General features: G+C 56.2%; 1 protein-coding gene across 2 annotated transcripts in view; it reads left to right on the top strand.

Moving 5' to 3' along the window:
• The first annotated feature begins 1,827 nt into the window (after positions 1-1,827).
• Positions 1,828-13,814, top strand: part of LOC142465732 (phospholipase A and acyltransferase 4-like) — a 21,581-nt gene continuing 9,594 nt past the window's right edge. The window contains exons 1-3 of one of the 2 annotated variants that reach the window (XM_075569980.1): positions 1,828-1,974; positions 2,225-2,324; positions 4,541-4,797. In XM_075569980.1, coding sequence (XP_075426095.1) covers positions 1,960-1,974; positions 2,225-2,324; positions 4,541-4,797 — 372 coding nt within the window. In that variant the 5' untranslated portion in view covers positions 1,828-1,959. Of the gene's footprint in view, positions 1,987-2,224; positions 2,325-4,540; positions 4,798-13,814 lie in introns of both variants that reach the window. The other variant, XM_075569979.1, reaches the window with a different exon arrangement.

Raw genomic sequence — 13,814 nt, 5'->3', positions numbered from 1 at the left:
GCAGAGGAGGCAGCAAGGGGCAGGTGATTGCAGAGGCAGGGAAAAGATTGTCTGGAACCTGCAAAGCTCCGGATGGAAGGGCTCCAGCCAAAGCCAGGAGTGGATTCCTGACAGAAATAATCCTGGACCCGTTGGAGGGAACATCCAATAGAGATTGGTGGGCACCTCCCGAAGGAGCAACGGGTAATGGGCCTGAGGTGCAAACACCATCGTCTGAGAGTTCTTCAAGTACACAAGCGTTAGATCCTAACACCTCGAGTTTTGTGCCTCAAAGAGACAATGTTCAGTCCGAAAGAGACAATGTTCAGTTAGAAAGAGATTTTTTCCCAACTGGGTCCCCTGTTACAAGAGAGGCTATGTCTCAGGTTTATGATGATATCTCTCAAGAAGAAGAAGAAGTTGAGACTGAAACTCGCAAATGCCAGCGAGTAAGACGCCCTCCCACTAGAGTGGTTATGATTCATTAGGGGCACCTCACTATGAGTCTCAGCAGCCAGCTAAAGCCAAGCTAGCCTCAGTTATAAATATGTTTGTCGAAATGTACAACCTCGTGTAGAGCAATTGTTAAGTTGTATTTGAGAATTGCATTTTCATTATATAAATGGTTATTATGTATGTTGGTTCAAGCGGGGATGTTGATGTTTTCACCAGGGGGAGGATGTAGCCTGGTTCCCTTTGGGGCGGACCCCCCCCTTCGTGTACTCACGGCTGTTGCGTGGGGAGGAATGGGAGGCCAGTGAGTGAGCAGCGCGCGAACCTTAGCCTATCAGGGAGGGCTCTTAGAGAGGACTACAAGTCCCATGAGCCTCTGTGTGCCCCACATGACTCCAGGGAGCCAATAGGGCTGGAGAAGCTCACTGCGGGGAAGGATTTTTACATTTCGCGGGCTCGGCGCACGTGAGTTAGTTGGAGCCGGGAGCAGCTAGGGGAAGGAGGTAGGGTGCAGGAGTCCGTGACTCTCTGCACTAGGCCAGCAGCCCCCTAGGCCCCAGATAGCTCTGAGTCACCCGTAGCGGAGTATTTCAGGGACAGGCCCCAGGTCAGGGACCTTGCCCTTATTGTTAGAACACGTCAGCAGAAGTATAGTGGATGTTGCTGTCCCTCCGGAGGTTTGGGTGCCGATATTCAGTGTCTCCTATTGAAGGGACACCTGTTCATTGCGTATGATATATGCCGATGCAGTAAAGTTAGTTCTGTCTTGCCATTGTTGTTTGATGTGATTGTTTCCTGCGAGGGCCTCATCCCACTCCGTTGGGATTCCTCCCAGGTGGAGGCGTTGCACCCCGAGATCGCACCATATGCATTGTTCCCCAGGTTCCCTCAGCGGAGGCTTAGGCTCCTGATAGCCTCACAGGTCATACAGCACGGTAGTGGCGGTTGTATTCATAGGGAATACCCGTTACATATATATATATATTCTAGGCTGGCATGGCCAGTGGGTTCTTGAGTGTCATATGTTGCTCAGGTGGATCATGAGGTGGTGGGGGGGGGGGGGCAATCTGACTCTGCTAGTTTTGGATAGGTCGTTATAAAAAAAAGCCTTTTTATCTTAATGGGGGTTGTTTTGGATTAAATAGCGCATGCGTTCCCCGTTCCAAATGTACTTTCCCCCCACACTTATCCATCATGTGGCGCCAACTATGTGTACTAGAGAAGTATATGTGTGTATATATATTTCTATATATCCGTGTGAATATATGTGTGTATATATACAGTAGTATATATGTATCTACGTATGTGTGTGTATGTATATATGTATGTACATGTTTGTACATATATGTTTGTGTGTGCGTGTGTAGTTTGATCTGTGACACATCACTGTCACAGGAACACACCTGGATATGACACATATATTTGGTTACTGTGCCAGTGTATGAAGAAGGGAAAGTGAAAGCTGGGAGAGGAGGGATAGTATAAAAGGTGAAGAGATCCAGCCAAACGGACGGACGGACAGAAAAGATGCCTCCGGTGTCGGTGAGTTATGGGGTGAGGGGGACGTTATAAGGGAAACTGTGGATCTACTGCTTCCTGATATTATATCATTGGGTAACCCTTTCCCTACCAGAGGCCTGCAGAGCGTCACTTAAACCCTTTCCTGCTAAAGCCCTGCAGAGAATCACTAAACCCCATACCTGTAAGAGATTCTGCAGAGCATCACTTAACCCCTCTCATGTAAGAGAACCTGCAGACTGTTACTTAACCCCTCTTTTTTCGCCTCTCACAGGGCCCAGACCCTAAACCTGGGGACCTGATTAAGTTTTCACGTCGTGGTTACCAACATTGGGGCATTTATGTTGGAAATGGAGACGTGGTGCATATAGCAGGTAAGTGTATCCTCTGTGACATACACACACAGATATATATATATATATATATATATTGCACAAGAAACAGCATGGGTGGGTGTGGGTGTGTGAATCTTGGGTGAGTGGGTGGTGAGGTGGGGGTGTGTGAGTCCCCACCCCGTCCCAGGCGATCGGGTCCCCCCCCGTCCCCGGTGCTTGTTTCCCCCCCCTGTCCCTGGCAGTGTTTCTCTCCCCCCCTTGTCCCCTGCGCGTGTTTCCCCCCCCCCCCTCTCCACCCTTCCCCGGCGCTCCCGGCGGTCCCCGCTGAGGGGAGGGGAGAGAGAACGGGGCCGCGGGTGGTGAACTGCAGTGGAAGTGCTGTGTGCTCGGGGATAATGGTGAAAGGCAGGGCTGCAGACCTGCCTAAGACATGCAGATGAACATACAGTATATTTCCATTTGAGAGAGATATATAGAATCGGAGACCAAGGAAAAGAATCCCAAAAGGATGCACTCACTGGAAAGGAACTCAAAATAAATACATTTTAATGATATCAAACAAAACAAATTTTCTATTTAAAACCTAACTGGAGGGGCGCGTGTTTGTCACAGCGATGTATGGAGCACTAAATACAGACCTATTTCTGGATATGAACACTATATTTAGTGATCCAGACAAAAGGCTGAGTAGTAATAGTCTGGTGGAAATGGTGATATGGATAGGTATCTGCTCAGGTGAGTATAGAAAGTCCCATCAAATGTATTCACACTCAGATCAAATAGATAATGGGGTAGGTACACAGAGTCAAGGTTAATGCTGGTGTGCCACCTTTCGTTCAGGTGAGAGGTGGGTCAGTATAATTGGCCCTGAAAATGCCTGTGTTAATCGGTGGGTTCGCTGACATTTACAGCCATGGTAATGCTATTAACTCTTGCCTATTTCTTCAGGCATAAGGTTCTGCTGCACGCAGGTACACAAAAGGTTAAAGCAATTCCCCACCGTCTTCCAGTTTCCTGGTGGAAAGTATCACTGACCATAAGGGCCACAATAAACAGAGGCAGTGGGAATAGAAACCCCTCGTACCCCAGAAAACATATAACTGGCAGATTGACCGAGTACCTGATACACAAAGTGATTGCTACAGGAATCCTTCAAACGGCAGTATAGGTGTTCGTACTGTTCCTAGCTAGTGGGATCCACATTTGGCCCACATCATAATTAGCTAGGTAAAGAAGGTGCTCCACGCCGTGAGAACAAACTGACCGTGCTACTAACTAGTCGGTCGCGCCGATGACGTCACCAAGGGTGCGACGTCCTTGGTGACGTCATCGGCGCGACCGAAAACCTAGTAGCAAATGTGGGCCAAATGTGGATCCCACTAGCTAGGAACAGTACGAACACCTATACTGTCGTTTGAAGGATTCCTGTAGCAATCACTTTGTGTATCAGGTACTCGGTCAATCTGCCAGTTATATGTTTTCTGGGGTACGAGGGGTTTGTTTTGTTTGATATCATTAAAATGTATTTATTTTGAGTTCCTTTCCAGTGAGTGCATCCTTTTGGGATTCTTTTCCTTTGTCTCCAATATACCTCTTATCCCTGATAGCACCACTCCAGTCTCTATTCTTGTATGCCATTGACTGAGCGGGGTAAACTCCACCTCTCACCCCTTCCCCCCAGTGATTATATATATATAATCCACAGAAGCAGCCGGCACTCCACTTGCAAGTAGAAAAAATTGGGTGCTTGTCCCATAAAGCAATAATAAACCATACGATACCGTTACAAGCACGAGATCAGGAGACAGCACTCTGGTAAGTTTGATGTCAAGTTTTTGTATTGAAAAAAAAAGACACATAAACCGACGTTTCGGTCCCCCAGTGGGACCTTTCTCAAGGTGGTGCACCCCCTCTGGGGGACTGAAACATCGGTTTATGTGTCTTTTTCAATACAAAAACTTGTGATCAAACTTACCAGAGTGCTGTCTCCTGATCTCGTGCTTCAAACGGTATCGTATGGTTTATTTATTTATATATATATGATAAGCATCTGTTTTTGCTTGGATAATTGTGTGCCAACTGCCTTCTTTTGTGTGTGTATATATATTTATGTATATGTATATATATATATCAGTGATTTGTTTAATGAGTTAAATGATCAGTGATACAGGAGCAAAGTGAGAAAAAGACAGTGACATATTTAATGGGTTATAGGGCCAGCCCCACACACAGGTAACCCCTGTCTTCTCTTCCAGATCTGAAAGGCTGCTCAAGTTTCGCAGCTGTAAGGGGCTGGGTTGTGGTGAGAAAGGGCCGTGTGGAGGACATTGCTAAAAAATGCGATTATAAAGTCCATAACAAATACGACCACAAGGTAATCCCGCGACACCCAGACGAGGTGGTGCGTGACGCGCTGGCACAGGTGGGCACGGAGATGTCATATAACCTCACCAGGAAGAACTGCGAACATTTTGCGACCGAATTAAGATATGGAAAAGGATTCTGTGGACAGGTAAATTGTGAGCGCTGCGTACAGCACAGTGTCGGGGGGAGCGCTGGGTACAGCACAGTGTGGGGGGGCGCTGGGTACAGCACAGTGTGAGGGGGCGCTGGGTACAGCACAGTGTGGGGGGGCGCTGGGTACAGCACAGTGTGGGGGGGGCGCTGGGTACAGCACAGTGTGGGGGGGGCGCTGGGTACAGCACAGTGTGGGGGGGCGCTGGGTACAGCACAGTGTGGGGGGGCGCTGGGTACAGCACAGTGTGGGGGGGCGCTGGGTACAGCACAGTGTGGGGGGGGCGCTGGGTACAGCACAGTGTGGGGGGGCGCTGGGTACAGCACAGTGTGGGGGGGCGCTGGGTACAGCACAGTGTGGGGGGGCGCTGGGTACAGCACAGTGTGGGGGGGCGCTGGGTACAGCACAGTGTGGGGGGGCGCTGGGTACAGCACAGTGTGGGGGGGCGCTGGGTACAGCACAGTGTGGGGGGGCGCTGGGTACAGCACAGTGTGGGGGGGCGCTGGGTACAGCACAGTGTGGGGGGGCGCTGGGTACAGCACAGTATGGGGGGCGCTACGTACAGCACAGTATGGGGGGCGCTACGTACAGCACAGTATGGGGGGCGCTGTGTACAGCACAGTGTGTGTGGGGGGGGGGGGTGCTGGGGTACAGCACAGTGAGGGGGGGAGCGCTGGGTACAGTACATTGTGGGGGAGAGCGCTGGGTACAGTACAGTGTGGGGGGGGGGCGCTAGGTACAGTACAGGTGGGGGGGGGGCTGGGTACATCACAGTGTGGGGGGGCACTGGGTACAGTACAGTGTGGGGGGCGCTTGGGTACAGTACAGAGTGGAGGGGGCTGGGTACAGCACAGTGTGGGGGGGCGCTGGGTACAGCACAGTGTGGTGGGGGGAGGGGGCGCTGGGTACAGCAAAGTGTGGGGGTTGCTGGGTACAGCACAGTGTGGGGGGGGGGTGCTGGGTACAGCACAGTGTGTGTGTGTGTGGGGGTGCTGGTACAATACAGTGTGGGGGGGGGGGTGCTGGGTACAGTACAGTGTGTGTGTGGGGGGGGGCTGCTGGGTACAGTACAGTGTGGGGGGGCGCTGGGTACAGTACAGTGTGGGGGGTGGGTGCTGGGTACAGCACAGTGTGGGGAGGGCGCTGAGTACAGCACAGTGTGGGGGGGGGGAGCGCTGGGTACAGTACAGTGTGTGTGGGGGGTGCTGGGTATAGCACAGTGTGTGTGGGGGGGGGGGTGCTGGGTACAGTACAGTGTGGGGGGGCGCTGGGTACTGTACAGTGTGGGGGGGTGCTGGGTACAGTACAGTGTGGGGGGGTGCTGGGTACAGTACAGTGTGGGGGGAGCGCTGGGTATAGTACAGTGTGGGGGGGAGGCGCTGGGTACAATACAGTGTGGGGGGGCGCTGGGTACATCACAGTGGGGGGGGGGGGAGGTGCGCTGGGTACAGCACAGTGGGGCGGGGCGCTGGGTACAGCACAGTGTGGGGGGGGGGTGCTGGGTACAGTACAGTGTGTGGGGGGGGGGGGTGCTAGGTACAGTACAGTGTGGGGGGGGGGCGCTGGGTACAGTACAGTGTGGGGGGTGGGTACTGGGTACAGTACAGTGTGTGTGTGTGGGGGGGGGGGTGCTAGGTACAGTACAGTGTGGGGGGGCACTGGGTACATCACAGTGGGGGGGGAGGTGCGCTGGGTACAGCACAGTGGGGCGGGGCGCTGGGTACAGCACAGTGTGGGGGGGGGCGCTGGGTACAGCACAGTGTGGGGGGGTGCTATGTACAGCACAGTGTGGGGGGGGGGTGCTGGGTACAGTACAGTGTGTGGGGGTGCTGGGTACAGTACAGTGGGGGGCGGGGCGCTGGGTACAGCAAAGTGTGTGGGGGGGGCGGGGCACTTGTTACAGCAAAGTGTGTGTGGGGGGGGGGGTGCTGGGTACAGTACAGTGGGGGGGGCAGCGCTGGGTACAGCACAGTGTGGGGGGGGGGGGTGCTGGGTACAGTACAGTGTGAGGGGTGCTGGGTACAGCACAGTGTGGGGGGAGCGCTGGGTACAGTACAGTGGGGGGGGGGGGCAGCGCTGGGTACAGCACAGTGTGGGGGGGTGCTGGGTACAGTACAGTGTGGGGGGTGCTGGGTACAGCACAGTATGGGGGGGGCGCTATGTACAGCATAGTGTAGGGGGGCACTGGGTACAGCACAGTGTGGGGGTGGGGGGTGCTGGGTACAGCACAGTGTGTGGGGGGGGGGTGCTGGGTACAGCACAGTGTGGGGGGGAGCGCTGCGTATAGTACAGTGTGGGGGGAGCGCTGGGTACAGTACAGTGTGGGGGGGGGGCGCTGGGTACTGTACAGTGTGGGGGGGTGCTGGGTACAGTACAGTGTGGGGGCTGCTGGGTACAGTACAGTGTGGGGGGAGCGCTGGGTATAGTACAGTGTGGAGGGGGGGGGCGCTGGGTACAATACAGTGTGAGGGGGCGCTGGGTACATCCCAGTGGGGGGGGGAGGTGTGCTGGGTACAGCACAGTGGGGCGGGGAGCTGGGTACAGCACAGTGTGGGGGGGGGTGCTGGGTACAGTACAGTGTGTGGGGGGGGTGCTAGGTACAGTACAGTGTGGGGGGGGCGCTGGGTACAGTACAGTGTGGGGGGTTGGGTACTGGGTACAGTACAGTGTGTGTGGGGGGGGTGCTAGGTACAGTACAGTGTGGGGGGGCACTGGGTACATCACAGTGGGGGGGAGGTGCGCTGGGTACAGCACAGTGGGGCGGGGCGCTGGGTACAGCACAGTGTGGGGGGGGGGGGGTGCTAGGTACAGTACAGTGTGGGTGGGTGCTGGGTACAGTACAGTGTGGGGGTGGGTGCTGGGCACAGTACAGTGTGTGGGGGGGTGCTAGGTACAGTACAGTGTGGGGGGAGCGCTGGGTACAGTACAGTGTGGGGGGTGGGTGCTGGGTATAGTAGAGTGTGGGGAGGGCGCTGGGTACAGCACAGTGTGTGTGGGGGGTTCTGTGTACAACACAGTGTGGGGGGGAGCGCTGGGTACAGTACAGTGTGGGGGGGGGGTGCTGGGTACAGCACAGTGTGTGTGTGGGGGGGTGCTGGGTACATTACAGTGTGGAGGGGGGTGCTGGGTACAGTACAGAGTGGGGGGGGGCTGGGTACAGTACAGAGTGGGGGGAGCGCTGGGTACAGTACTGTGTGGGGAGGTGCTGGGTACAGTACAGTGTGGGAGGAGCGCTGCGTATAGTACAGTGTGGGGGGGAGCGCTATGTACAGTACAGTGTGTGGGGGGGGGGGTGCTGGGTACAGTACAGTGTGTGGGGGGTGCTGGGTACAGTACAGTGTGGGGGGGTGCTGGGTACAGTACAGTGTGGGGGGAGCGCTGGGTACAGTATAGTGTGGGGGGGGGCGCTGGGTACATCACAGTGTGGGGAGGGTGCTGGGTACAGCACAGTGTGGGGAGGGCGCTGGGTACAGCACAGTGTGGGGGGGCGCTGGGTACAGCACAGTGTGGGGAGTGTTGCTAGGTACAGCACAGTGTGGGGGGGCGCTATGTACGGTACAGAGTGGGGGGGCTGGGTACAGCACAGTGGGGGCGGGCACTGGGTACAGCAGTGTGGGGGGGGGCGTTGGGTACATCACAGTGTGGGGAGGACGCTGGGTACAGCACAGTGTGGGGGGGCGCAGGGTACAGCACAGTGTGGGGGGGCGCTATGTACGGTACAAAGTGGGGGGGCTGGGTACAGTACAGTGGGGGGGCGCTGGGTACAGTACAGTGTGGGGGGGCACTGGGTACAGTACAGTGGGGGTGGCGCTGGGTACAGCACAGTGGGGGGGGAGGGCGCTGGGTACAGCACAGTGGGGGGGGCGCTATGTACAGCACAGTATGAGAGGGGCGCTGGGTACAGCACAGTGTGGGGGGGGGGGGGGCGCTGAGTACAGTACAGTGTGGGGGGGGGGGCTGGTTACAGCAAAGTGTGTGGGGGGGGGGGGGGGTGCTGGGTACAGCACAGTGTGGGGGTGGTGCTAGGTACAGCACAGTGTGGGGGGGCGCTCTGTACAGCACAGTGTAGGGGGGTGCTGGGTACAGTACAGTGTGGGGGGAGCGCTGGGTACAGTACAGTGTAGGGGTGGGTGCTGAGTACAGTACAGTGTGGGGGGGTGCTGGGTACAGTACAGTGTGGGGGGAGCGCTGCGTATAGTACAGTGTGGGGGGAGCGCTGGGTAAAGTACAGTGTGGCGGGGGGCGCTGGGTACAGTACAGTGTGGGGGGTGCTGGGTACAGTACAGTGTGGGGAGGTGCTGGGTACAGTACAATGTGGGGGGAGCGCTGGGTACAGTACAGTGTGGGGGGGCGCTGGGTTCAATACAGTGTGTGGGGGGGTGCTGGATACAGTACAATGTGGGGGGGGCGCTGGGTACAGTACAGTGTGGGGGGGGGCACTGGGTACAGTACAGTGTGGGGGGGTGCTGGGTACAGTACAGTGTGGGGGGAGCGCTGGGTACAGTACTGTTTGGGGGGGCGCTGGGTACAATACAGTGTGGGGGGGCGATGGGTACATCACAGTGTGGGGGGGCACTGGGTACAGCACAGTGTGGGGGGGGCGCTGGGTACAGCACAGTGTGGGGGGGCGCTATGTACAGCACAGTGTGGGGGGGGGTGCTGGGTACAGTACAGTGTGTGGGGGTGCTGGGTACAGTACAGTGGGGGGCGGGGCGCTGGGTACAGCAAAGTGTGTGGGGGGGGGGCGGGGCACTGGGTACAGCAAAGTGTGGGGTGGGGGTCGCTGGCCTGGGTACAGCACAGTATGGGGGGGGAGCGCTGGGTACTGTACAGTGTGGTGGGGGGGCGCTGGGTACAGCACAGTGTGGGGGGGGGCACTGAGTACAGCACAGTATGGGGGGAAGGGGGGGGCACTGAGTACAGCACAGTGTGGGGGGGCACTGGGTACAGCACAGTGTTGGGGGGGCGCTGGGTACAGCACAGTAGGGGGGGGTGCTGGGTACAGTACAGTGTGGGGGGCGCTTGGTACAGCACAGTGTGGGGGGGGTTGGGTACAGCACAGTGGGGGGGCAGCGCTGGGTATAGCACAGTGTGGGGGGGGGTGCTGGGTACAGTACAGTGTGGGGGGGGCGCTCTGTACAGCACAGTGTAGGGGGGTGCTGGGTACAGTACAGTGTGGGGGGAGCGCTGGGTACAGTACAGTGTGGGGGTGGGTGCTGAGTACAGTACAGTGTGGGGGGGTGCTGGGTACAGTACAGTGTGGGGGGAGCGCTGCGTATAGTACAGTGTGGGGGGGGCGCTGGGTAAAGTACAGTGTGGCGGGGGGCGCTGGGTACAGTACAGTGTGGGGGGTGCTGGGTACAGTACAGTGTGGGGAGGTGCTGGGTACAGTACAGTGTGGGGGGAGCGCTGGGTACAGTACAGTGTGGGGGGCGCTGGGTTCAATACAGTGTGGGGGGGGTGCTGGATACAGTACAATGTGGGGGGGCGCTGGGTACAGTACATTGTGGGGGGGGGCACTGGGTACAGTACAGTGTGGGGGGGTGCTGGGTACAGTACAGTGTGGGGGGAGCGCTGGGTACAGTACAGTTTGGGGGGGCGCTGGGTACAATACAGTGTGGGGGGGCGATGGGTACATCACAGTGTGGGGGGGCACTGGGTACAGCACAGTGTGGGGGGGCGCTGGGTACAGCACAGTGTGGGGGGGCGCTATGTACAGCACTGTGGGGGGGGTGCTGGGTACAGTACAGTGTGTGGGGGTGCTGGGTACAGTACAGTGGGGGGCGGGGCGCTGGGTACAGCAAAGTGTGTGTGGGGGGGGCGGGGCACTGGGTACAGCAAAGTGTGGGGTGGGGGTCGCTGGCCTGGGTACAGCACAGTATGGGGGGGGAGCGCTGGGTACTGTACAGTGTGGTGGGGGGGCGCTGGGTACAGCACAGTGTGGGGGGGGGGCGCTGAGTACAGCACAGTATGGGTAGGGGGGGCACTGAGTACAGCACAGTGTGGGGGAGCACTGGGTACAGCACAGTGTTGGGGGGGCGCTGGGTACAGCACAGTAGGGGGGGGGTGCTGGGTACAGTACAGTGTGGGGGGCGCTTGGTACAGCACAGTGTGGGGGGGGGGTTGGGTACAGCACAGTGGGGGGGCAGCGCTGGGTATAGCACAGTGTGGGGGGGGGTGCTGGGTACAGTACAGTGTGGGGGGGGGTGCTGGGTACAGTACAGTGTGGGGGGGGGGCGCTGGGTACAGTACAGTGTGGGGGGGGCGCTGGGTACAGTACAGTGTGGGGGGAGTGCTGGGTACAGTACAGTATGTGGGGGGGGGTGCTGGGTACAGTACAGTATGGGGGGAGGTGCTGGGTACAGTACAGTGTGGGGGGCGCTTGGTACAGCACAGTTTTGGGGGGGGTTGGGTACAGCACAGTGTGTAAGGAATCCGCTCCACGGTTTACTGGTTACCTTACCTTGCAGACCGGTGCAGTTCTGGAACACCTTTCCTGAGGTTTGCTGCAGCCTGGATTCACTCAAAGCAATACACACTCCCTCTGGTATCTACTGCAGCTGTGCAGCCTTTCATTGCAAACTATACTTGCATTCACTCATTAGGGGCAGTACCTTCACACCCCCGCCGGGGATTGGCCCGCTGGCCTTTAAGTATTGCTTGCCCATAATGCTCCTGGCCGAGCATAGTCCTAACTGGATGTCAACTGTTTTGCCACAAGCTCTCGCTTGTTCTCCTTTGCTGATACCAGGTTCCGCCCTGCGTCCTTCAGCTTCCTTCAAGCCGCTTGTTCTCCAATGCTGATTCCAGGTTACGTCCTGCATCCTTCAGCTCCCTTCAAGCCGCTTGTTCCCTTATGCTGATACGGAGGTATTCCCTGCGTCCTTCAGCTTCTGTTCCCCTGTGCTGAAGCAGAGGTTTCGTCCCTGCGTCCTTCAGCCTCCTGGATTCCTGCACTAAAGTAGAGGTTTCGTCCCTGCGTTCTGCAGTCTCCTGGATTCCTGCACTGAAGCGGAGGTTTCCCTGTATCTACAGCTTCCTGGTTCCTGGGGCCTACTCTTTCCCTAATATAGAGAGGCCGTGTCCTGGTTCCTGCGCTGAAACAGTGGATTCCCTTGCCCGCTCAGGACTTTTGCGTTGTAGCACTGGTGCACCCGTGCAGCAAGACGGTGTGCTATTCTGGTCTGCCTACCATCTCCTATGACCAGCACCATGGGCCATGGTCGTCGCTCGCGCAAAGGCCAACCCCGCGCTCCTAAGCTGAAGCGGGTCTCTCCTATCTCCTTATTGCCGAACTCCTGCATGGACAATGTTTATCCTGACGTCTCCTGTTCTGACCCTGGCTTGTACAACGACGACGCTGTCTTCTCCAATCCTGATCCTGCGACATATGACTACGAACTGCGCAATCCGGATCAGCCTGCGCGGTCTCAGGTCGGTGCTTTTACAACCCCACCTCAGCCTCGCGGTCCGACCCTGGTTTGTGGCGAGCAGAACCCTGACAGTATGCTCGGCCCTACAAACTCGGACCCCGCTGAGGTGTGGGTTGGTAAGTTTTTTCCCAAAAACCTGTCCCAGCCTGTAGACCAGTCCCAGTTTGAGAATAATTATTTGTGCGATATAATACCTCTGATGGAAGATCCGTTTATGTTGGAGGGCTTGACTCCCTTGCAAAAGAAATGCCGTAATAATCTGGTTTATAAGGCTTACTGCCTCAGAGACTTAAAACAGTATCTGGCCAGTGTTTTGGTCATTGCTAACATTGCTTGCTCCCCTGATTCCCCTTTAACTGGGGAGGAGCTGAGTCCTGTGGAACTGGTCAACGCCTGTAGTACACTCAATGCCCTGGCTTTATCTTTGGACATTCCTGTAGTACTCCCGGAACCTTCCGTCATGGTGGCTCTCGCTCACGAGACGCTGCATTTACTTTCCCGTGCATTTGATGATTGCTTGTTAAAACAGGATCGTCTCTTAGCCGCTCACGCCGTCGTTTGGCGGTATCCCTCGGCTACCAGTCCTGTTGCTAAACCGGGGGACGTATCTCTCTCTCCGGGAGAGGACCAAACGGAACTATTACCAATATCTCCCAACGTAGTAACTGCCACAGTCCCAAGCTCTGATTGTATGCCCGGGTTCCCTGACACTAATGATATGTCTACATTAACCCCTGCCGATCAGTCCTGTGAGGTCCCCTTGGAGAACACATATGTGTCACTAACTAACACTAAGGTTCTTGTATCAGAGAATAAGTCCCTTAGTTCTCCTATTTCTAGCTTTGAATCCCTCTCTCTAGGTCTTGAGGGTTTTCCAGCTTTAAACTCTGCTAGACAGTTCTGTGCGCTTTCCCCGTCAGAGAAAGAATCCCTAAGTTCTGTTCCCAGGGTTATTTCTGTATTAACCTCTGTGGGGCAGCTCTCTGAGTTTCCTTTGGTAAATCCCTGTTCTCTGTCAGCCACGGTCACGCCCCTAGCTTCAGACGAGAGATTCCTGCGCTCTTCTAATACAGAGAAAAGGTTACCTATGTATTACTCTCAGGCATTGTCTGCATTAACCCCTGTAAATTCTTGCTGCCTCCAAGTTAATGCCTTCGTTGTAGCCTCAGAGAATGAGTCCACAAGTCAGACAGCAGAGGTTGCATTGAGGGATTCCCATAACCGTACGGAGTCTCTAGATATTCTTTGCTATAAATCCCCTGCTTCAGCTCAAGTTTCCGCAGTTTCGTCTCCGGAGACTTCGGCTAAAGTTCTGGTTCCTGTTAAATGTATTCAGGAGTCAGGTTTTTCCCTAAGCTTAGTCGCAGAGTTCCTTCTCCCGGGTATTTCACTGAACCAGCCTGTCGCCCACATAGCGGTGATCCCTGCTTCAGCGCATAGTTCCCACATTATGGAGTCTGCAGTAAGTTCTGGTTTCCCAGACATTCCTTACCAAATACCTACTTCAGAGACCAGTGCAGTTATGATTAACCCCCATGTACTGTCTGAGTTCTCCTCCTCTTTAAGCTTAGGGTTAAAGGC

The sequence above is a fragment of the Ascaphus truei genome, chromosome 14 (genome assembly GCF_040206685.1).
Source record: "Ascaphus truei isolate aAscTru1 chromosome 14, aAscTru1.hap1, whole genome shotgun sequence".
NCBI lineage: Eukaryota > Metazoa > Chordata > Amphibia > Anura > Ascaphidae > Ascaphus > Ascaphus truei.
The sequence above is the reverse complement of the archived record's forward strand: the minus strand, read 5'-3'. Positions and strand labels throughout refer to the sequence as shown.